This window comes from Protopterus annectens, chromosome 4.part0, assembly GCF_019279795.1.
Source record: "Protopterus annectens isolate FY-2018-M chromosome 4.part0, PAN1.0, whole genome shotgun sequence".
NCBI classification, from domain to species: Eukaryota; Metazoa; Chordata; order Ceratodontiformes; family Protopteridae; genus Protopterus; species Protopterus annectens.
In genome coordinates, this window is record NC_056733.1 from 614,128,591 (window position 1) to 614,153,426 (window position 24,836).

The window sequence follows — 24,836 nt, forward strand, 5'->3', positions numbered from 1 at the left end:
TAATCTCCAAACTCTGGAACGCACCCAGTTCGGGTTTGTAAAAGGCAGATCATGTCTCCTAAACCTGATAACAGTCACCAAAGCCATAGACGAGGGTAAGGTGGCTCACACAGCCTATCTAGATCTCTAATCTAGATCTAATGAATGCTCCAGAGACCTCAACCTCATTACCACAATCAACAGAACATGCTGGAAGGACAAGTTCATAACCCAGAGACTGCCCATGCTCTGGAATAGACTTCCCATACATGTCAAACAGAGCACCTCACTGGCCCTCTTCAAAAGGAATCTTGATGAGTGGATGGGAAATAGAAAATTCACCACGGGGATCTCTCCAGTGTCTCTACTCAACAGAGGCACTGGGAACTAAGGTCAGGTGACACGATGCCAGGGTATTCCAATGGGCTAGGCTTGTAAAGGCTCCAGGGCCATTAGCCTAGTACACACCTATGAACCTAAGACAGCAGGTCATCTCTGAACTCTAGAAAGCTAAAACATGGCATCACTTGGCCCTGACAATATCCCAGGTTGCCTTTTAAATAATGCAAACATGACCTAGCAGACCCACTTGGATCCCTATTTAACCACAGCTTCCAGATGGGCTATGTTCCAGCAGAATAGAGGACAGCAACAGTCATCCCTCTGCACAAGGGGGACCAGCAACCAACCCAGGGTATTACAGACCCATAAGCCTAACTAGCCACATCTGTAAGGCCATGAAAAAAATCATCATGGACCTTATCAACAAGGACACAGGTAATCTCCAGACTACGTACCCAACCCAAATTCGGATTTGTTAATGGTAGATCATGTCTGTTAAATCTGGCTGACTTCTTCAAGAAGGTCACCAAGGCCACATATAAGGTAAAGACTGTGCATGTTGCCTACCTTGACCTGGTCAAGGCATCTGACACAATTCCCCACCCAAATATTAGAGAAACTCTCTTAACTGGGCATAATCCCCTGCATCACCAGCTGGGGAGCTAACCAACAGGACACATACTGTAAAAGTGGGTAAATCCACCTCTAGCAAAGAGGTCAGTCACCAGCTGCGTATCACAGGAGTTCTGTACTAGGCCATCTCCTGTTCAGTATTTATATCTCAGAAGTAAAGACAAACAGAGATGGCTTTTGGCTGACCAAGTTCATGGATGACTGCAAACTGGGGGCAATCACTGAATCCCCGAATGACACTGATATACTGCAGAAAACATTAACCTAGACAAATGTTTGGTGCCAGAGTCATGGACTGAAACTAAATGAAAACAAATGCATAATTATTTCCTTTGGGAAAGCAAATACCCTCCTAATTACAATAGAGACAGCACCCCCTAAGAGTATACCTATTGAAATGTGATCTTGGTACTCAGGTTGACCACCATGTGTCCACAGTGATGGAAAAGTCCTTCTAAGTGGCACAACTCATAAGTAAGGCCATGGCATCCAGATCATAGGATGTTATGATTTCATTGTGCTCGTCCCTTATCAGACCAATAATGGAGCACAATGCACCCTTCTGCATGTATCGCACCAAACTTCTGCACCAGCTGGAGCGACCCCAGAGGCTTCCCACTAGGAAGATACAGGGTATAAAAAACAAGCCCTACATGGAAAGATTGAAAGCCCTATCACTGCATTCTGGTCTCCTACAGACTACTAAGGGGCAATCTGTGTGTGGCCTACAGGGCAGTATCTGATCCAGCCCTGATGGACATGTACGTCAAATTGCACAAGGGTCAGTCATTCCAGGGATCTTAACCTAGACTATGACATAAAAAAAAATCATACTGGAGAGACAGACAAGCCTCTCAGAGACTAACCCTTCTCTGAAAGACATTTCCCATTCATGGAAAACAAAGCCCTTCTCTGACCCTCTATAAGTGCAACCTAGATCAGTGGATGGGCAATTGTAAATTTACTCCTGGGGTGGTGCCAGTGTCCCTCATGGACACAGACAGTATTAGTTAAACTTTGTTCACCTAGTTATTGACAATTGGGAAACTCAGATTAAATATGGCTTGGCTTATAAAGACTCTTGGGCCGTTAGCCTATCAATCTCCTATGAACAGACATTTTTCAAAGCTACAAGCTCAAGTCATGAAGTGCCAACAAAAGTCAGTTATTCCATGGCAGAATCAATAGCTAAAAGAGGGAAGTCATTCTCTGATGAAGAGTTTGTGAAAGACTGGGCCTAGAGAAGAAGTTAACAGTTTGAAATCTGAGCCTTTCACATTAGACCATTGCAAGACGAGTGAAAGACATGTACACAAACATCAATGATAGTGTTGTAGTCTTCTATAAATGTTATCAGTACTACAGCTTGGTTGATGAAACCAATTATGTTGAGGATGTGGTTCAACTGGCTGAATTTGTTCACAAAACAGACAAGTCTTTTTATGTGCTGGAAGAACTGCTGGATGTTTGTACAATGAAATTTACAACAGGAAAGGATATTCCTGATAAAATTAAACAGGTGTTGAGAAAATGAAGCTCAGTGAAACAAAACTCTGTGGGGTCACAACTGATGGGGCTCCATCCATGACAGGGAAGCCAAGTGGAATTGTAAGTTTGATGATTAAATTAGTTTCACAGGAGCTCATGGCACATCACCACATAATCCATCAAGATAATGTGTGTGCCAAAATGCATGAAATGAAAGACGTCATGGAAAAGGTCATTGCAACCGTTAACTTTATAATATCAAGGGTCTGAATCACAGGCAGTTTAAAACCTTTCTTGAAGAAGTAGCTGCACAGTATGATGATGCGATTTGCTTCTGCCAAGCTTGGTGGTTGAGCAAGGCAACAACACTAAGCAGATTTTGGTCACAGTGTGAGGAAATGAAGTCCTTCATGTCTGACAAAGGAAAGATGCCACATTTTTAAAAGATGATCTGTGGTTAAATGATCTGGCTTTTCTTGTAGATATCACCAAATTGTCAGCAAACTTAAATATTAAACTACAGGGAAAGGATCAGTTGGTTAACTGACTGTATGCATGTAATCACATTCATTACAAAAAAAATGCTGGAGATACATTTGTCAAAACATTCATTGAAAATATAGCAAGTTTTGAAATGGAATTTTTTATTTTTTTTTTTTGCATCCAAACATTGTTGAAGATCAGGATTTCGGCACAAGTTCAGAGAGATATAATTCCATGTGAACAAGATACTTAGAAATGAAGATAAAATGGTAAGAAATTAAAAGTGGCTGAACTATAACTTTGAAAACAAATGAGTGATCTGGACAGAAAAATTTGAGGAAAAATTATACAAAAATATTGAGGAAACAATTTTATAGATGTGGAAGATGTGATATAAGTAAAGGCATACAAATAGATAAACTGTGTACAGACTTTAAAATGTATTCTCAAAACAACAGGCTGTAGTTATACTTACAAAATCTTATGCAAAACAGTTTGTCATCACAAACCGGGGAGTTAACCTGTGAGTCCAATTTAAGTATCTGAAGTTAGCTGAATGTTACTATGCTGAAAAAGTACTAAACCAAATGGACTCCAGTAAAGCTTAGGGAGGAGACGGGATTAGTAACAATGACCTCAGAATACTTCAACAACAACACGCAATGCTGTTTGTTATTCACTAGGTCATTTAAGTGTGCAGAGAATACTCAAAACTGGGAAAGGGGAATAGGACAAACACAGAGCCATAAGTCTAAATTCCTATTACACTAAAACAATGGAGAAAAATACATTTCTCTCAGAAGGAAAAGCTTGGGACTTGAAACTACAATACATCAGCATGCATATGCTGAAAACAAGACTTTACAATTATCTGCAATACTCTGATCTATAAAATAAAATAAGAACTATAAATGAAAAAGGTGTGTTGTGATGTAATTTGTGTAGTCCTAACTTTAGCCTTTAAAAGGGTCATACATAAAATGCTAAATAAATTAGAAGAATCAGGTACAAAGGTAATCTTGATAAGATGGATAACTGCACAGCTTACAAAAAGCACATGGCAAGCATTATTGGGCAAAAGGACAGTTGGAATTCTACGTCACAGTCATGGTATCCTGCAGGGCTCTGTCCTAGGCCCATACTTGCTCAGAAGAACAACATGGTAATAGATATCAAAAACAAAACATATGGAAAAAAACTAAGCATATGAGACTTGGGAGGCATAGACTGAAGAGTGGATATTTAATATAGCACAAACTGATTGAAACTAAGCATTTATTTAAAGATCTGGGCATACAGATAGGTCCAGCTTGAGTTGTTCTGATCATATCAGGCAAATGGTCCAGCTTGAGTTGTTCTGATCATATCAGGCAAATGGTTAATGACAGTTATAAAACTAAGCTGTACAAAAGATTTTTTAAAGGCTAGAAAATCAGAAACGATGCAATCATGCTTTGCAAATTACACTGGACACACACTACAGTATAGAATAAGGAAGACTAAGAAAGCCTTATAAGAGGTTTTGATGCACAAAGAGCATTCGACAAGAGTAAACTGGGATTTTATGAGTAGAGCAACAGAAGGATCTGCATTCCCTAATTCAATAATAAGATTAATTAGGAGGCTATATGAAGGATGGGATGCAAGAATTAAAGTGGAAGGGCTCCTCTTCTATAAGTTGTGTTTGAACAGAGTAACCAGGCAAGGGGTGTTTTCCTTCTCCTTTATTACTTGTGTTATGTTTGAAGCAACTGGCAAAGAAAATAAGGGACTCAGAAATGCTGGGATATAAGCGGTATGGCAATCAAGAAAAATATGCCATCAAGTAGGCTAAGAATAGGAGAATTCTTACAGTAGAATATGGCATACCAGGTGAAATCTAATGCGACACAACAATAACATTTCACAATATCTAATGAAATGTCAGCACTGTTATCTTCAAGAAGGGAGGTAACTCTCATACCAGTTAAACAAAAACATACATGGTTTCACAAACCTGTTTTTTCTTCAGCTTTTCTTCACGTTTCACAAGGATCTCCAGTAGAGGTATCACAAAAGCTAATGTCTTTCCACTTCCTGTTATCTAGAAATAGCCACAACATTGATCTGTTATTAAATGCAAAACTACAATACAGCTCCAGAAGTGAAACAGCAAAGAAAGGACTTACTGCTTCTGCGACCACATCTTTATTGTTCATGAAGAGAGGAATGGTGGCAGACTAGGGGAAAATGAGACATCAATTAAAGACATTCACAAGCCATTTAATTAACAATATTTTTAATCCAACCAATCTTTGGAGGAAAGGAAAAAAAGTAATTCTTCAAGCCCCAACATTATGCAGTTCCAATTTTAAAACAAAGTTCTTTTTCTCAAAGAACATTACAAGCATTTTCTGTAAGATAGCTGTCTCTTTCTCTTTCATTAAAAATACTAAAAGCCAATTAAATGAATTAGAATTCACACGGCTTGTATTATACAATTCTCATTTCTCAGTCATGAACACTGAATGTGCGCCAAAGAGGCACCTGATACGAATTTCATCCCTGTGAATCAAAATTATGGAAACCTCCTCTTCACAGGCATTAAGAGATGCAGTGAAATCAATGCTCAAACTATGGAAGCACACATCAAAATAATTTTAGAACTCTGCACCTATTTTCTTACTAATTCATGACCAACGTGCCTCTCCTGTAATTTCCCTGTAGACAAATATCCTCTCATACTTTTTATCATTGTTTTGCTCAAGAGAGAAAGCACCAAATAGTTATAATGAATAATCAGGGACAAAAAAGTCAAATATACTTTATGCATATATACATCTTTTAGCAATGAACTTCTTAGTTCAAATTATCTTCTTCTCAGAGTTACACATTAGGAAGTTACATTTTTGACTAGCTGAACGACTACGGCATACTCCACACAGTGGAGAAAGTCTATGTTGATGCACAGGAGCCAATTCTTCACGGAAAACAAACAAGCAAAGATAAACCACAAAACTGAGTACTGAAAACAAATTTATTAAATGTGCAGGACTTTGGCATTACATGCTTTCAAGGAATGAGAAAACACACACACACAAATAAATAAATACAACTTTTCAACCAAATAAAAACAATTGATCAATGCAATTACATAGTTAAATTACAATTCATTACTGAGCCCAAAATGGTACAGTGGGTTAAACATTAAAATCAATTCAGCTTCCTTTTTCAACAAAAGTCTTTCCAAACTACTACTCTAATCTGTACTAATTCGTTCCATGAAAGTATTTTCAATCCATTATACTCCTCTCATGCTTTTTAACAATACTATCAACTACTGTATTCTCATATCAACAGTTCTTAAAATTACTAACATGCCCTTGCATGCACTTAAAATGTTCTTTTTATCTGTCCAGATAAAAGACAATATATCTTTAAAAAAATAGCATAAATCACTCTACTCGTGTTACATATAAAATGTCACTTAACTTAGACCCATCAATTATTTCAACTTTTCTAGCTATATACAGGCACACTGCAAAAGCCACAAGAAAAGTCCACATGGAGGGGACATACACTGCATTGCTTATACATGTTTTACATGTTTTCTAAACTACCTATGTACTAACTTAACAACATTTTTACTCCTAGTATATTTCTTAATACATTATCTTCTGTTAGTATTTTCCACGGTTCATCTTTTTTAAACAGTTAATAAATCCGTTAATACACTAAATTCACTCTCAAAACAACATTTTCCTTTTACTAACAATATTCCCATGTGGACAGTTCCCAAATACCTTAGTAGTCTTTAACAGGTCAGCCCTGTTACCATTGCAAGCATTCCTATAACCACTTTCAATCCTATCAACAGGATGACCTCCTTCATAAAACAAGCTGACTGATAACTCTGCTTCTTTCATAAGAATACCAGACAGAAATCTTTCTAGCAGGTAAAAATTCACCCACTACTGCCCATGTGCATCTTGCTGTGTTCTTTATCTTGTTAAAATTATCTTCCTCTTACTGGTGAAGATCAGTTGCAAATTCTGGAAAGGTGACAGCTCACTTCCCACACAGCAGGAAAGACTAGACATTAACTATTAATTTTGGCTACGTGCTTTATATTTACATGATCTGCACTCTCCTTGTGCCTTTGCTCAGTGCAGAGCTTTTCTTTCGTGCAGGAAGTCAAATATATTATATATAGGCAGTGGGCGACTGTACAAAAGTTTTCTTCCACAATTTTATTTCTGTTTCCCTATCTTAAATTCAGTTTGTGTTCAGTTTTCTCCTCTGGTTGTACGTGATTTAAGAATGTAAATGCTCTCTGGTCCATTTTTTTTTAAATGATCAATTTACCCAGTAATGTACTGCAGGTTGTAAGTTGAAGGTATGCATGCGCAATATATGGCCTGCTAAAGACAACCATGTAGTCCATGATAACATACTTGCATATGCATACACAAACACACACACACATTATTCATATACATACATAATTTATATATATATATATATATATATATATATATATATATATATATATATACACACACACACACACACACACACACACACACACACACACACACACACACACACACACACACACACACACACTGCACACACTGCACTTGCTTTGTTTCAGTGCACACACTGCACTTGCTTTGTTTCAGTGATATTTAACACTTGTGTATTGCATTTATTTATTTTGCTGAATTTATCATTGTTTTTCAGCCTGCACTTGTTAAATAAACTCCACTGGTTTGGCACTGTACTGCTCTTAGGTTGTTTTAACAGTATTCTGCAAAAGCTGTTCTGTGTCTGTCAAAACATTACTAACTCTTGCAAAATCTTTGTATGTTTGAACATTTATCAGGGTTAACCCAGCCACTGGGGATGCACAAGCCAGTGCATTTCTTTGTGCCGGTCCCAAGCCAGGATAAAAGGGGAGGGTTGTATCAGGAAGGGCATCCAGCGTAAAACTTGGCCAAATCATTCATGCGGACACCAGTAAATATTTACATACTGGATCGGTCGAGGCCCGGGTTAACAGCGACTGCCACCAGTACTGTTAGCCAACAGGGTGCTGGTGGAAATTGGGCTACTGTTGGCCGAAGGAGGAGAGGAGGGGGAAGGCATGGCCGAAGACAGGAAGAGAGGAGAAAGGCTAGGACTGTGGTAGTGAGGATCGGAACTTTGAATGTTGGCACTATGACTGGTATAGGTAGAGAGCTAGCAGATATGATGGACAGAAGGAAGGTTGGTATACTGTGTGTGCAAGAGACCAGATGGAAGGGGAGTAAGGCTAGGTGTATCCGAGGTGGGTTCAAATTGTTCTATCATGGTGTGGATGAGAGGAGAAATGGTGTAGGAGTTATCCTGAAGGAACAGCATGCTAAGAGTGTTTTGGAGGTGAAAAGAGTGTCAGACAGAGTGATGTTTATGAAGCTGGAAATTGATGGAGTATTGACGAATGTTGGTAGTGCATATGGTCCACAAGTTGGGTGCGTGATGGACAAGAAAGAAAAATTGTGGAGCGAGTTGGATGAAGTGGTAATGACTGTACCCAAGGGTGAGAGAGTGGTGATTGGAGCAGATTTCAATGGGCATGTTGGTGAAGGGAACAGAGGGAATGAGGAAGTGATGGGTAGGTATGGTGTTAAAAAAAGGAATGCAGAAGGTCAGATGGTAGTGGATTTTGCGAAAAGGATGGATATGGCAGTGGTGAATACATATTTTAACAAGAGGGAGGCGCATAGGGCGACATACAAGAATGGAAGACAATGCACACAGGTGGATTATATCTTATGTAGGAGGGCCAGTTTGAAGGAGATTGGAGACTGTAAAGTGGTGACTGGGGAAAGTGTAGTTAGGCAGCAGAGGGAGGCGCATAGGGCGACATACAAGAATGGAAGACAATGCACACAGGTGGATTATATCGTATGTAGGAGGGCCAGTTTGAAGGATATTGGAGACTGTAAAGTGGTGACTGGGGAAAGTGTAGTTAGGCAGCATAGGATGGTGGTTTGGAAGATGACGTTGGTGATCAAGAAGAGGAGGAGGAGTGTGAGGGCAGCACCGAGGATCAAATGGTGGAAATTGAAAAAGGGTAATTGTGAGGTGGAGTTCAGGGAAGAGTTAAGACAGGCACTGGGTGGCAGTGAAGAGTCACCAATAGCTGGGCAACTACAGGAAGGACGACAAGGAGACATGGTGGTGGAATGAGGAAGTACAGGAGAGTATACAGAGAAAGAGCAACAAAGGAGCATAGCCAAACCACCACGACTGTTCAGGATAAACACAGTAATGCTTCAATAAAAATGTAAAAAAGTTTTATTGAAGAGCTCAAAATAAGCGCTACCTCTGTGGTCGCTTCATCAAACTACATCCAAACCAACAGTTTCTCAGCTTAAATGCATAAATCAATTGACACCTTGTAAATCAATCAAATCAAATCATTAAAAAATAGTGTGCCTAAAAGCAGTGTATAGTGAAAAGACATAGTAGGGAAAAAATATATATATATAATTATATTTTATAGATATATATATATATATATATATATATATATATACACACACACACACACACACACACACACACACACACACACTCACACTCACACACTCACACACTCAACACATGTATATAAAACATACTAAATGACTGCATATTAGGACATACTAAAGTACGTTAAAGCATACTGAATAACTGATAGCTGCCTTAATAAAGATATAAGGTATATGCAAGAATATATATATATTAAAAAATGAAATAAAATATTTACCCCGGGTATCACTTCTGTGTCACTGTTAGACAGAGGCACAGTATACTAACCTCGAAAAAGGGCATAGCAAAATAAATTTAAAATGGGTGAAGAAAGCCAAACACATTCTGGCTAGGCTTATAAATGCCCTAGGGCAGATAGCCTAGTAACCTATACATTATATATATATATATATATATATATATATATATATATATATATATATATATGTCTCATTAATGTTTTAAACTTCTAGCTTTAAGAAACGGCTTCAAAGAAACCATTTCATTAACACCAGGTGGTGTATATGCATTTAATTTAAGAATCCACTTTTGTTCTAAAGCTTCGATGCGATTCTTAATATCACCATCTCTCTTCCCTTCTGATAAAATATTCAAAACAAAAAATTAAAAAAATATATGAACTACCTTCTAGTTCTATGTGCTTATAGAGCACTGGTAGTTTTACGATTTATTAATATCCCTATAGTGTTCTTCAATGTGTTCCTTAAGCATTGCATGCTGTACAAAAAGCAAAATATACTAAGTTCTTAGTTTTACAATCAGCGTAATGTGTAGCCACTGTCTCAAAGTTTGGAACCATATGAGTATATTTAAAGCAGGAGTGCACATATTGGCATGCTGTGCAATTCCTGCATATATAAGTACCTTTCCTTTGTGACATCTTGTTCTAACTATTCTGTCTAAGTAACATAGTTGACGCTTAAGATTTTTCTTATTCTTAAAGGCAAACCTAGATGTATCATCCAGTAACCCATCTAGTTCACCTATAGTCTTTAAAATATTCCAGTTCCATTTAAACACATCGCAGAATGTTTCAATATCTCCAGTATATATGAGTGGGAATCTAAGTTTATTTTGTTCACTAAGGTCATATCCTGTATTATGATCTACTCTATCCAAAAACAAAAGGTTTACCTGTGGAAGACCTCTCTGCCATTAATTCAGATACCTGTGTGCAAAACATCTTAGGTGAATAACCTCTATCATTAAAATCATTACCCAAATCATCAAGTGCTGACTGAAGTTGGACATTTTTACTGACAAATTTAGGGTGCATGCTGCTTCTATGCAGCAATGCATTTCTCCTAGTCGGTTTCCTATATATGCTAGTTTGAATACCTAAGCTGTCACGTTTCTTAAGTTTAACATCCAAGAAGTCTATTTCTTCTAAAGACACTTTACTAGTGAATCTAAGAAACTACGTTGTCGTATTCAGAAACTCAAAAATATTTAGCTCATCTAGCGTGCCTGTCCAGAGGAGAAAAACATTATCCACAAATCGGGTATACCACTTCAGATGTGGTTGAAAAGCTGGATTGGTCAGGAAGGAGGTGCTCTCCCATTCAGCCAAGGCTAGATTGGCGTAGCTATTGGCACAAGGAGTCCCCATAGCTACACCAATCTTCTGAAGGTACATGTCACTACCAAAGCAAAAAAAAATATTCTCCAATATGATCTCCAACATTGAACATATCAAATTCACTTTATCAATACAGCAAAATTGCTTGGAGAACAATAAATGCCCCAAGCATTGGGGATCACCGTGAATAACGATGTAATATCCATAGTAACAAAAAAATATTGTTCTGTGGTATTCCTAACTACAATCATACAGCTTATACAAAAACGTACTTGTATCTTTTAAAACATTGTCACAGGTCTCAAGTACTGGTTGTAAGACCTTTTCCACATAAATGGATAGAGACTCAGTAATCCAGCCTCTGCTGGAGACAATGGGTCTCATCGGGGGGGAGGGGTTATAAAGATTTTTATGGACTTTAGGTAGTCCATAGATAGAAGGGTACAAAGGTATGTCAACAATAAAATATTTAAATAATTCCTTTGTTATTCTTCCTTCTATCAACAGGTCAAAAATCATCACAGACACTATCAGAAATAGCTTTAACTTGTATGACAGTAATTTCCTGATACGTATCAACATCATTCAATAATAAAAGCATTTGCGAAAGATACAAGTCTTTGTTGAGTACTACTACCCCTCCCCCTTATCAGCAGGTTTGATTTCGATGGATAATAGATTTTTTTAACTCAAAGTGCATGATTTTCAGTTGTGCTGAGATTATAATGACCACAATGAGTCCCATCTGTAAAAATGTCTAATTTCGGCCTCACATACTGCAACAAAAGTATCAACTACCAGATGCATTTTTGGAACAAAACTACTAGGTTTAGAAAAAATTGAGCGTACAGTATCAGACTTCCCAAACATAGTTTTTAATGTTAAGTGTTATGGCAAAAAGCCTTAACTCTTGTAAAATGTCAGCCAAGTCAGTCTTCTGGGTGGGGATAAAAGATAACCCTCTATTTAAAACAGATAGTTGTGACTCAGTCAAAGTAATGTCAGATATATTCAGGATCAAACCTTTGAAACTTGGCTCCTGGAGAATCTCTGCTGCTGTGTTGGAGCATTCTGCCTGTTCAGGCCTTTGCCTCTCCTTCCATGTCTCTTCGATCTCTCCTTGATGGGCAACGGTTCTTGTAATTGAAAAGGAAGTAGTGGCATTTCCTTCGGTCACCTCTCCTCTTCCAAAAAAGGTTTAGTTATAGTATTAGGGTTAACATTGTCAACCTTACTGGAGGTAGAGGAATGGTCTATGGATACAACATTAGTTACCTCTTGTGTAGTACCTAGCGAGTGCATAACTTCAGTAGGTCTCACTAGTAAGTTGGTGCCTTCTTCCACTATCCTTGTAGAAGGGGGTGTGTCATGTAACTCAGGAGGTCTTTCATTCTCCTGTTAGGTTGGTCTGGGCCATGCGAAGACCCTCCCGCTCTGGAAATCTGTCAAATCTCTCTGAAGTTTTTTTAGCTTGCCGCTCAGCAAGCGCTTTTCATACCCCAAAATCTGTTCATGTAAAATGTCAATTCTATCAAGGATAATGTCACTAGAAAAAGTATTCATCAAAGTTGTGTAGGAACGCTTCAAATCCTCAGTCAGTTCATGTTTCTGAGGTAGAAAATATTCAATCAGCAATTTCATGTAATCATATCCTAACTGTAGATTCATTTGTTGCCGTTGAATGGGAGAGCACCTCCTTCCTGACCAATCCAGCTTTTCAACCACATCTGAAATGGTATACCCGATTTGTGGATGACATTTTTCTCCTGTGGACAGGCACGCTAGATGAGCTAAATATTTTTAGCGAGTTTCTGAATACCACAACATCGTTTCTTAGATTCACTAGTAAAGTGCCTTTAGAAGAAATAGACTTCTTGGATGTTAAACTTAAGAAAAAAGTGACATGTTAAACTTAAGAAAAAAGTGACATCTTAGGTATTCAAACTAGCATATATAGGAAACCAACTAGGAGAAATGCATTGCTGCATAGAAGCAGCATGCACCCTAAATTTGTCAGTAAAAATGTAGTAAGAGAACAAATACTCGGAACTATGAGACTTCATAATGATGATGTCCAACTTCAGTCTGCACTTGATGGTTTGGGTAATGATGTTAATGATAGAGGTTATTCACATAAGATGTTTTGCACACAGGTATCTGAATTAATGGCAGAGAGGTCTTCCAGAAGTAAAGCTTTGTTTATGGATAGAGTAGATCATAATACAGGATATGACCTTAGTGAACAAAATAAACAGATTCCCACTCACATATACTGGGGATATTGGAACATTCTGCGATGTGTTTAAACGGAACTGGAATATTTTAAAGACTATAGGTGAACTAGATGGATTACTGGATGATACACCTAGGTTTGCCTTTAAGAATAAGAAAAATCTTAAGCGTCAACCATGTTACTTAGATAGACAGAATAGTTATAAAAAGATGTCACAAAGGAAAGTTACTTAGATATGCAGGAATTGCACAGTGTGAATATGTGCACTCCTGCTTTAAATATACTCATATGGTTCCAAACTTTGAGACAGTGGCTACACATTACGCTGATTGTAAAACTAAGAACTTAGTATATTTTGCTTTTTGTACAGCATGCAATGCCTATTATGTAGGCAAGACGAACAGTATGCTAAAGGAGCGCATTCAAGAACACTATAGGGATATTAATAATCATAAAACTACCAGTGCTCTTTATAAGCACATAGAACAAGAAGGTAGTTCACATATTTTTTTAAATTTTTTGTTTTGGATATTTTATCAGAAGAGAAGAGAGGTGGTGATATTAAGAATCGCACCGAAGCTTTAGAACAAAAGTGGATTCTTAAATTAAATGCATATACACCACCTGGTGTTAATGAAATGGTTTCTTTGAAGCCGTTTCTTAAAGCTAGAAGTTTATTAATTTAATATATATATATATATATATATATATATATATATATATATATATATTCATTCTTGCATATACCTTTATATCTTTATTAAGGCAGCTATCAGTTATTCAGTATGCTTTAACATACTGCTATTTAGTATGTCCTAATATGCAGTCATTTAGTATGTTTTATATATATGTATATATCTTTTTTTCTACTATGTCTTTTCACTATACACTGCTTTTAGGCACTGTGTTTTTTAATGATTTGATTAATTTACAAAGCGTCGATTTATGCATTTAAGCTGAGAAACTGTTGGTTTGGATGTAGTCTGATGAAGCGACCACAGAGGTCATGAAAGTGCTTACTTTGAGCTCTTCAATAAAAATTTTTTGCATTTTTATCGAAGCATTACTGTGTTTATCCTGAACAGTCGTGGTGGTTTGGCTCTGCTCCTTTGTTGCTGTATTATTGCCTGCTCCGTGCCCTTCCTTTGCAGTTGTTGGTATATATTTTCTTTTTTTGGATATACAGAAAAAGAGGTTGGCAAAGAAGAAATGGGATTGCCAGAGAGATGAAGAAAGTAGACAGGAGTATAAGGAGATGAGTTGCATGGCAAAGAGAGAGGTAGCAAAGGCTAAGGATAAGGCATATGAAGAGTTGTATGAAAGGCTGGACATTAAGGAGGGAGAAAAGGACCTGTACCGATTGGCTAGACAGAGGGACCGAGCTAGGAAAGATGTGTAGCAGGTAAAGGTGATAAAAGATAATGAGGGAAACATACTCACAAGTGAGGAGAGTGTGTTGAGGAGATGGAAAGAGTACTTTGAGGGGTTGATGAATGACGAGAATGAGAGGGAGAGAAGGTTGGATGATGTGGGGATAGTGAATCATGAAGTGCAATGGATTAGCAAGGAGGAAGTAAGGATAGCTTTGAAGAGAATGAAGAATGGAAAGGCTGTTGGTCCATATGACATATATGTGGAAGCATGGAGGTGTTTAGGTGAAATGGCAGTGGAGTTTTTAACCAGATTGTTTAATGAAATTTTGGAAAGTGAGAGGATGCCTGAGGAATGGAGAAAAAGTGTTTTGGTACTGATTTTTAAGAATAAAGGGTGATGTGCAGAGCTATAGTAACTACAGAGGGATTAAATTGTCACAGCATGAAGTTATGGGAAAAGAGTAGTGGAAGCCAGGTTTAGAATGGACGTGATGATTAGTGATCAGCAGTATGGTTTCATGCCGGGAAAGAGCACTACAGATGCGATGCTTGCTCTGAGAGTGCTGATGGAGAAGTACAGAGAAGGTCAGAAGGAGTTGGATTGTGTTTTTGTAGACTTAGAGAAAGCAAAGCATACGACAGGGTGCCTAGAGAGGAGCTGTGGTATTGTATGAGGAAGTTGGGAGTGTCAGAAGAATGTAAGAGTGGTACAGGATATGTACGAGGGTAGTGTGACAACAGTGAGGTCTGCGGTGGGCGTGACAGATGTGTTTAAGGTGGAGGTGGGATTACATCAAGGATCAGTTCTGAGCCCTTTCTTATTTGCAATGGTGATGGACAGGTTGACAGACGAGATCAGACAGGAGTACCCGTAGACTATGATGTTTGCAGATGACATTGTGCTCTGTAGTGAGAGTAGAGAAAGTACAGTTTTGTACCTACCATAAATGTAGATGTTCGAGTGCTAATAAAGCTGCAGTCATAACAGATGGGTTTTCCTGCCGTCAGGCAGGTCCTCGGTCGGCCGAATTCCAAAGTCTAGGTCCGGCGTCGGTTGTCGTCGCTTCTTCCCTGACGTCAGTGCGACAGGGGGTGTAAAAGAACCAGCCAACGCCATTTTCTTCAGTTTTTCTTGCCCCAGATGTCAGGTGCCCCCAGAAGGAAGGCAATACATAAATTTATGCAATAATGCAATGCAGTATAATCACAAAACAGTAGTTGCAAGCAAATACACCATAAAAGAATACCCCAATCAGGTTGTATGAGGAGGTGTTAGCCATTAGGCCTGTTCCAGAGGGGAAGGAGGGAGGGAAACTTGGACTGCAGCTGTATTAGCACTCGAACATCTACATTTATGGTAGGTACAAAACTGTACTATGTTCATCGTGCATACAGCTGCAGTCATAACAGATGGGTAGAATCCCAAAGCTAAAATAAGGGTGGTAGGCACTAGGTGGAACTAGGATGCCCTGCAAAACTGCAGTGGCAAAACCTGCTCTAGATTTGGAGTATAAAGGCAGGTGATAGTGCATGGAGAAAGTATGCACAGAACTCCAAGTGGCAGCTTCCAAAATATCTTTGGTAGGAACCCCCCTGAGGAAAGCTGCAGAGGTAGCTGTGGCCCTAGTGGAGTGAGACCTTATGCCTGCAGGTACAGTTTTACCATTAAGAGAGTAACAAAAGCGTATGCAGTGGGCTATCCACTTTGAGATTGTCTGTTTGGAAATAGGCTTCCCTTGAGCCCCTGTAGCATAGGACACAAAGAGTTGCTCTGATTTTCTGAAAGGCTTTGTTCTGTCCAAATAATTGCGTAGTTGCCTGTGAATGTCCAAAGAATGTAGTAGCCTCTCCCCTTTGTTTTGAGGATTGGGGTAAAAGGTAGGTAAGTGGATAGCCTGATTCAAGGCTACCCTGGATACTACCTTTGGCATAAAGGAAGGGTTGGTTCATAAGGAAACTCTGTCCTGATGGAAAATGATGAAAGGTTGCACAGCCATGAGGGCTTGTAGTTCAGAAACACTGCGAGCTGAGGTGATAGCCAGCAGGAAGGCTGTTTTCCAGGACAAATATTGTAGTTCTGATGAGGCAGCTGGCTCGAAAGGAGGCAAAGTCAGTTTCTCTAGAATGAAATTGAGATCCCAAGCAGGCACTGGTTGTTTCCTTGGGGGTTTAATATTCTTAGCCCCTCTGAGGAACTGTCTTAAGAGGGGGTGAGAGAATAAAGGAGGATCAGTGTTGTATTCTGCAGAAATGGCTGAGGCATGGATTTTGATGGAAGAGAATGAAAGTCCACTGCTTAGCATCTCAGCTAGGTACTGTAATATTTGAGGTAAATTCAATATTCCAGGGTTCTGGCCCTTTTTCTCATTCCAAGCACAAAACCATTTCCATTTGGTGGAGTAGGCTTTTCTAGTAGAAGGTCTTCTGGCCTCCAAAATGACATCCTGTACCTCCTTGGAGAGTAGGGTCTGTTGTGATTTTAAGGAATCTTCCATGTGGCTAGATTGAGTGTTTTCAGCTGACTGTGAAGAGTTTTGAAGTTGTGCTGAGTCAGTAGAAGAGGCATTAGAGGCAGGATCCATGGTGGGGAATGCGTCAGGCTCCGCAGGAGTGGGTACCAGTGTTGCCTTGGCCAGTCTGGAGCGATGGTCTGTCTGCTCTGGTTTTTAATAGAACTTTGGGGAGCAGAGGAAGAGGTGGAAAGGCATAGACTGTCATTGTTGTCCAACTGAAAAAGAGAGTGCGTCTACTTTCCAGGCCTGTGGATGAAAGGTCCTTGAGCAGAATTTTGCCAATTGGTGATTTCTGTGGGAGGCAAAGAGATCTATGTCTGGCCTTCCCCATGCTTGAATTATCTTTGAAAAAACTTGAGGATGCAACTTCCATTCGTGTGGATCTGTCATATTTCTGCTTAGGTTGTCTGCCAGCGTGTTCCTTGCCTGGCAGGAACTGTGCTTGAAGCTCGATTTGCAATTCTAGAGCCATGTTCCAAAGAGACATGGCTAGCCTGCACAGGGGGTATGAATGAGTTCCTCCCTGTTTGTTTATGTACCACATTACTGTGGTGTTGTCTGTCCTTATCAATAGCTGGCCTGGATGCAGCAGGTCTTTTTAAGCTATAATAGCATTTATTACTGCTAGCATTTCCTTTTGATTGATGCGTAGGTGCTTTTCCTTTCGGGACCATCTGCCCTGAATGCACCGATTTGCCATGTGCGCCCCCCCAGGCGTAATCCGAGGCGTCTGTTGTGATGATTTGGCTTGCTTGAGGCTTGCAGAATGGGAGACCTGTGTTTCTTTGGCATGCTTGAGCCCACCACAGAAATTCCTTTTGAAGACATGGAATTAGTGGTATTATTGTTTCCAAGCTGTGGCTGTGCTGAGACCATAGGTTTTTCAGGTACCATTGAAGTTTCCTCATATGCAGCTTTGCACATGGGATGAGTAGGATGCAAGATGCCATGAATCCCAGAGCCTGCAGGATTTTCCTTGCAGTCAGCCTGGTGAAAGTTGCCATTTTTCTGAAGTATTGAGTTAGTTGCCCTTGTTTCTCTGGCGTGAGGTAGGCCATCTGGGTGTTTGTATCCAAGTTGGCACCCAGGAAAATTATTGTTTGAGATGGTAGTAGCCTTATTGTTTGAGATGGTAGCCTTGATTTCTTTTTGTTGACTGTGTATCCCAGGGAATTCAACAACCTTATTACAAAAGCCAGATCTTTCAGAAGTATGTGCTTGCTGTCCGCTTGGATCAGGCAGTCGTCCAGATATGGGTATATTTGTATCCCTTGTAGTCTGCAGTAGGCAATTACTGATGCCAGGCATTTCGTGAACACTCTGGGCGCAGTAGATAAGCCAAAGGGCAATGCAGAGAATTGATAATGTGTTGAACCTGCAAGAAATCTGAGGTATCTTCTGCAATCTTGTCTGATTGGGACATGCAGGTATGACTCCATGAGGTCCAATGTTATCAGCCAAGACTCCTTGCCCAGCATGGGAAGAAGCTGCTGTAATGTGAGCATCTTGAATTTTGGCACGAGTAAAAAAGTGTTTAGGATGGATAGGTCCAAAATAGGTCTCCAATCTTTGCCCTTCCTTGGTACCAGGAATAGTCTGGAATAAAAACCTTGACCCTGTTCTTGTGCAGGTACCTGTTGAATAGCTTTCATGTCCATGAGATCTGAAATTTGTTTTTGTGCCCCTGCCCTTTGATTGTATGGCAGGTTTGGCATGCCTCTCATTTTTGGAAGGGTGTGAAAGTGGAATCTGTAGCCTCTGTCTATAATGTCCAGGATCCATTTGTCTTTTGTGACAATATGTCAATTGTTTGAAAATAGTGCCAGTTTCCCACCTAAAGGTGCTGCCATTTGAGCCTTGCTTGGCATGCAAAGGGGAAAGTCATTGGTTCTGCTTTCTGAATGGCTGTGAACTATCCTCACTACCTCTTTGGGTAGGTGCTTGCCATTGTCTGCCTCTAAACGATCCTTGAGATTGCCCTCTACCCCTCGGGCGCCTGTATCTACCTCTTTGGGGTCTGTCAGTGGCTGGAAAGGACCAATTTTTTGAAGGCCAATTTCTACTGAAACGTGGAGGTTGTACCTGTAGGAAATCTTTCACTGTTTGCATTGATTTTGCCTTTTCCTCCATTTTCTTTAATACCTCCTCAGCTTTAACACCAAACAATACATCGTTTTGCAGAGGTGCATCCAGTAATTTAGTTTTGACATGATCTGTTAAGGTTTGCTCTTTAAGCCAAGCATGTCTACGTATGACTAATCCTGTAACAGCAGCTCTACATGAGGATTTTAAAGCATCAAAACCACATTGCAAGGTATGTTTACCTACTTGCTCTGCACTATGTATCAAATCCTGCAACTCCTTCAAATCTGGTTGTTCAGGTTGTGACATTTTGTTTCTCAACTGTGATAACAGAAACTGTTGGTATTTTAACATATGGAACTGGCAGTTTAATGCCCTCATGGATAAGGTGGCCGAGGTGTATACCTTTTTCCCCCACCTTTCTAAAGCTCTGGAATCCCTCTCTGAAGGTACTGGATTTTTAGCAGTGGAGGCCTTAATTCCCTTGGGGCCCTGTGAGATAGTTTCTGGGTCAGCCGCATGGCTTTTGTATAGGAATTGGTGTGAGTCAGGAACCCGGTAATACCTGTCAGGCTTGACTGGGGCTGGAGGCAAAGAATCTGGGTTGAGGCAGGACTCCAAATACACATCATCAAGGATATCTAAGACAGGAGGTATAGCCAGAGGCCTGTGCTGAGGGAGAAAGAGAAAATCCCTAAGCCTTTTCTTGGAGTCTGAGTACTCTTGGTCTTCCCAATGGAAGTGTTCCCTCAAGGTATGCAAGGTTTCCCCAAAAGAGTAATCCTCAGGGGGGGGAGACAGAAGGAATGGACTCCTCTGCATCAGAATCTTCAAAAGGGGAGTATGAATGTTCCTGGTCATCAGAATGTTCTGAAATAATGGAGGCCTGGTCCGAGGAGGGGGATTCTTCCTCCACTCTGGGCCTTTTTTCTGGGGGGGGGGGGGGTTGAGAACCCCTGATAAGAGTAAGTCCTCAGCCATTTTGAGCATCTGCTTTTTAGGCATGGGGCCTTGAGAAGGGCCCTGTGGGGTTTGTTTTTTTAGAATGCATGGCTGTCAGACTTAGTGAAAGCCTTGATGGAAAAAGAAGAGGAAGGCCTGAAGACATCTTGACAGGAGGCAGACCTGTCTAAACTCAGAGTTTCACCGCCAAGAGTGGCTTCGGTATCTGTAGTCGGGGTGTGGGCCGAAGAGCCTGCGACCTCGGGTACAGAAGACACCGCCAATGAAGTGTCGTCGGTAGTCAGGGGCTGCGTAGGCGCCTCGCTGAGAACCGGACCACCTGTAGTCGGCTTTGGCGTGGTGTCGGTAGAGGCCGCAGACCTTGTGTGTCAGTCCTTATCTTTGCGTTTTTTAGTCAAAACTGGAGTCGGAGTATCCGACGACATTATGTAGTTAAATTTTTTGCCAAAAAAGTGCTGGGCGAACTCCGCCCGACGCTTAATGGTGCGTTTGTTGAATGTAGCACAAAAACGACAGGCCGAGACGTCGTGGTCTGGGCCTAAGCAAGGAATGCAGAGGGAATGAAAATCCTTATGCGGTATTTGCTTCCCACATGAAATACAATTATTAACTTTGTCTGACATCGGTCTGAGGCAAGAAAAGTTCCCCAACGGGGTACTTAGCTTTCAAGAAGACTTCGGTTGTAGATATTCGTAATCTCAGGAGCTGGCCGACCGGCACTTGCGAACTGCTTCTGCTTCGGGCACTGCGCGGCAAGAAAGACAGAAGAAAACTGCGTCGGCTGGTTCTTTTATACCCCTGTCGCACTGACGTCAGGGAAGAAGCGACGACAACCGACGCCGGACCTAGACTTTGGAATTCGGCCGACCGAGGACATGCCTGACGGCAGGAAAACCCATCTGTTATGACTGCAGCTGTATGCACGATGAACATCAGGTGGAGGAGACTCTGGAGAGGTGGAGATATGCTCTAGAGAGAAGAGGATTGAAGGTCAGCCGGACTAAGACAGAATATATGTGTGTGAATTAGAGGGAGGATAGAAGAATGGTGAGGATGCAAGGAGTAAAAGTGGCAAAGGTGGATCAGTTTAAATACTTGGGATCAATAGTTCAGAGTAATGGTGAGTGTGGAAGAGAGGTGAAGAAGAGAGTACAGGCAGGATGGAGTGGGTGGAGAAGAGTGTCGGGAGTGATTTGTAACAGACAAGTACTAGTAAGAGTGAAAGGGAAGGTCTACAAGAGGGTAGTGAGACCAGCTATGTTACATGGGTTGGAGACAGTGGCATTGACAAAAAGGCAGGAGTTAGAGCTGGATGTGGCAGAGTTAAAGATGTTAAGATTTGCACTGGGTGTGACGAGGGTGGACAGGATTAGGAATAAGTATATTAGAGGGTCAGCCCAGGTTGGAAGGTTTGGAGACAAAGCCAGAGAGGCGAGATTACGTTGGTTTGGACATGTGCTAAGGAGGGATGCTGAGTATATTGGGAAAAAGATGCTAAGGATGAAGCTACCAGGTAACAGGAAAAGAGGAAAGCCTAATATAAGATTTATGGATGTGGTGAGAGAGGACATGCGGGTGGTTGGTGTGACAGAGCATGATTCAGAGAACAGGAAGAAATGGAAACAGATGATCCACTGTGGCGACCCCTAACGGGAACAGCCGAAAGAAGATGACGATGATGAACATTTCTCAGGGTTAGTAAACTTATTTTCAAGGATTCCTGACACTGCAAGAATTCTTACTTCTGTTCTAAAGCATTTGTTACTGCACTTAAGCTCAAAGCCAGTTTGTTTTACATTGGGAAGGTTCTTTTGCATTCTGGTGGGAGCAGAGAACTAAATTCACCCCATCCAAGGACAGAACTACTGGTCAATAGCTTATTGTGTTTTCTTGATTGGCCTGAGGGTTTAACTTTAGAAAAGTCTTTCATCCTGCTGGTTTAAAAGCCTTGCACAAATGCGGATCTCAGTGCTTGCATATAAGCAAACCTCTCCAGTTTAAAATCCTCTATAGGAATTGCTCTCCATAGTCTCCTACTGTTCACAGCTGCCTGAAGAGCTGCCAGTTTGTACATTGGGTGGTACCACTGCAGGTTATCTAATAGCATACTAAACACTCTCACTTTGGCCTTTAAATGACTCTCCCTTACTCCTCTCAATCTAGAAAATGTGTTTCCTTGTCTTAGCAAAATTAATTTAAAAATGGGTGGCGAAAGCCAAACACACTCTGGCTAGGCTTATAAATGCCCTAGGGCAGATAGCCTAGTATGAACCTATGAACCTATTACATAGCATATGCTAGATTCAGACCTGCTGAATCTAGACTGTTTGGTATCGCTGTGCTCTTAAACTAGCCATCTTACATTAAGAGGGCCTCCTAGCACCATTGTGGCAGAAGTGTGTAGCTCAGGACCCATCTGAGTTGGGAACAGCTGGAGAAAGGCTCAGGTTGGGCTTTTCCCACTGGTAGTTGTGTTAAAACTGTTTAAATTTGCCAGTATAAAGAAGACAAAAAAAAACTATATTTTAAGCCAGCCCTACACTTTAAGTGTATTTAATTGAATTACTGCTTCATTTTCGCTGTTTGGTACCAAGTCCAGCTAGTCAACATTTTCCCAAATACTACATTTAGAAAAATCCTGCCACAATGAATGGGCAGTTTCCCATAATTTCTACGATCAACTTGGCTGGCATGGGTATCTTAAGGTGATGTTGCAATTGCCTCACATCTACTGACAACCATTTACTCCTAAAGCAAACTAACACCCTATGTGAGAGATGCAAATACACTATGGAATTGGAGTAAATTCTCTCACTTAAAAATAAACTACAGACATCAAACAGGTTGTCAGCACAGACACTTCCCCTCTCACACAAAATAGGGTCATGACATACAAACTCACATACACAGAGGTTCTCACTAAAAGCCTACCAAAAGAACAGAGATCTCCAAAACACACACCACCAACACTCACCACTAAGCAAAAAAAAAAAAAAAAACCCACTACACACAACACACACACCTGTGTCTCAACAAATAAGCCCCCAAGGCAAAAAAAAAAATCAAAAGTCTTGGTCATAGGCGACTCCATAGTGAGACACATAGATGTCCCCCTTACTAGACTGGACAAGAAGATTACGGTCAGTTGCCTATCAGGTGCCAGGATCTGACAAACCACACATGCACTCAAGTCACTCAACAGCAAGTACCGTTATGACTCTGTCATAGTCCATGTTGGAATGAATGACTTGAGACTCACCTCTCTGGATAGCATATGAAGAGACACATGATGGAACTCTCTATGTGTCCAAGACAGGTATGTCCCTAGCCCTAAGCCATATCCTACCCTCACCCAGAATGATGTCACAATATAAACAAAAAATGACTGACTTCAACAACTGGCTCAGCTTCTGGTGTCAGTCCAGGGGGATTGAGTATCAATCAGCCTGAGAGGATATGGAAAACAGACCTTGTTGCTTTGCTAGAGATGGTCTGCACCTGTCCTTCCTAGGCTTTCGGATGCTGGCAAAGTCCCTTGCATCCCCATAGCACCTTTTTTAGGCAATGCCAAAACAACAAATTTTCCAATGTAACAAAATCTAACTGGGACTAACACAGGGTCGAGCTGCTTAATACTAGGAGTTTAAACATGAAACTGCATTCCCTGGAAACACTCCTCATCTTACAGGATGCTGACATCTGTGCAGTTACTCAGCCATGGTTCAAGGGTTCTAAGAGCACCCCACCTGTGCAAGGCTACAATGCCTTTCACACATTCAGACCTCAAAATGAGGGTGACGAAACCAAAGGTGGTGGTGCATCCATCTTCATTAAAACCAAATATACTTTGAGAATGGTCAAACAGCATGACTCTCCTGAACTACCCCATGTCCAATTAACTATTGGGGAAGTACCATACTACATTATTGCTAGCTATAGATCCCCCACTATGAATCAGGATAAGCACACCACCTACCTCAGTTTACTGAAATCCCTCGCCATACAGCCCAGCACCTTAATCATGGGAGATTTCAACTATCCTTGCATAGACTAGGGGACATGCACAAGAAAAAAATGTTCACCCAAAGGTTCCTGGACTTAACACAAATGCTCTGGAACAGACAGTCTGCACCCCCGCTAGGGGCTCTAATGCTCTGGACACAGTAGTTACTAGCATGGGGGGGGGTCACTATACTCCCCCAAGCGTGATGCTCTCTCTGGTTAGGTCAGACCACAAATCAGTCTTGTTTGAATTGAACTACTGGAACGGACACCCTCACAGAAAAAAATTATAAAAAACTTTACTAAAGCTAACTACAGCCTACTAATCGATGGTATAAAAAAGCATCATACCACTCGCAACTGCAGACATCAATGATCATTATGCAGAAGTGTACGCATATGCCTTGTACAAACAAGTGACTGCACAAGCTCTGCTGTACCCGACCAGATGAAAAACAGGTCTTCCCGTAAAAACAAGCCATCGTGGTGGACTTATAAACAGATTACATAACAAGAGGAAGAAACTGTTGTCCAAAAATGCAAGAGGGATATCAGTCTGCAGAGGAAGAGTTCCGTCTTAAGCAAGAAAATCACAAATCTTGTAAAGT

General features: G+C 40.6%; 1 protein-coding gene across 1 annotated transcript in view; it reads right to left on the reverse strand.

The window, feature by feature from the left end:
- DDX55 (DEAD-box helicase 55) overlaps positions 1 to 24,836 on the reverse strand; it is a 584,207-nt gene that overhangs the window by 510,404 nt on the left and 48,967 nt on the right. Inside the window, exons 2-3 of the mRNA XM_044068554.1 lie at positions 5,094 to 5,144; positions 4,922 to 5,008 (exon numbers count right to left, since the gene is read on the reverse strand). Of these exons, the coding sequence (XP_043924489.1) occupies positions 4,922 to 5,008; positions 5,094 to 5,144 (138 nt within the window). The remainder of the gene's footprint in view (positions 1 to 4,921; positions 5,009 to 5,093; positions 5,145 to 24,836) is intronic.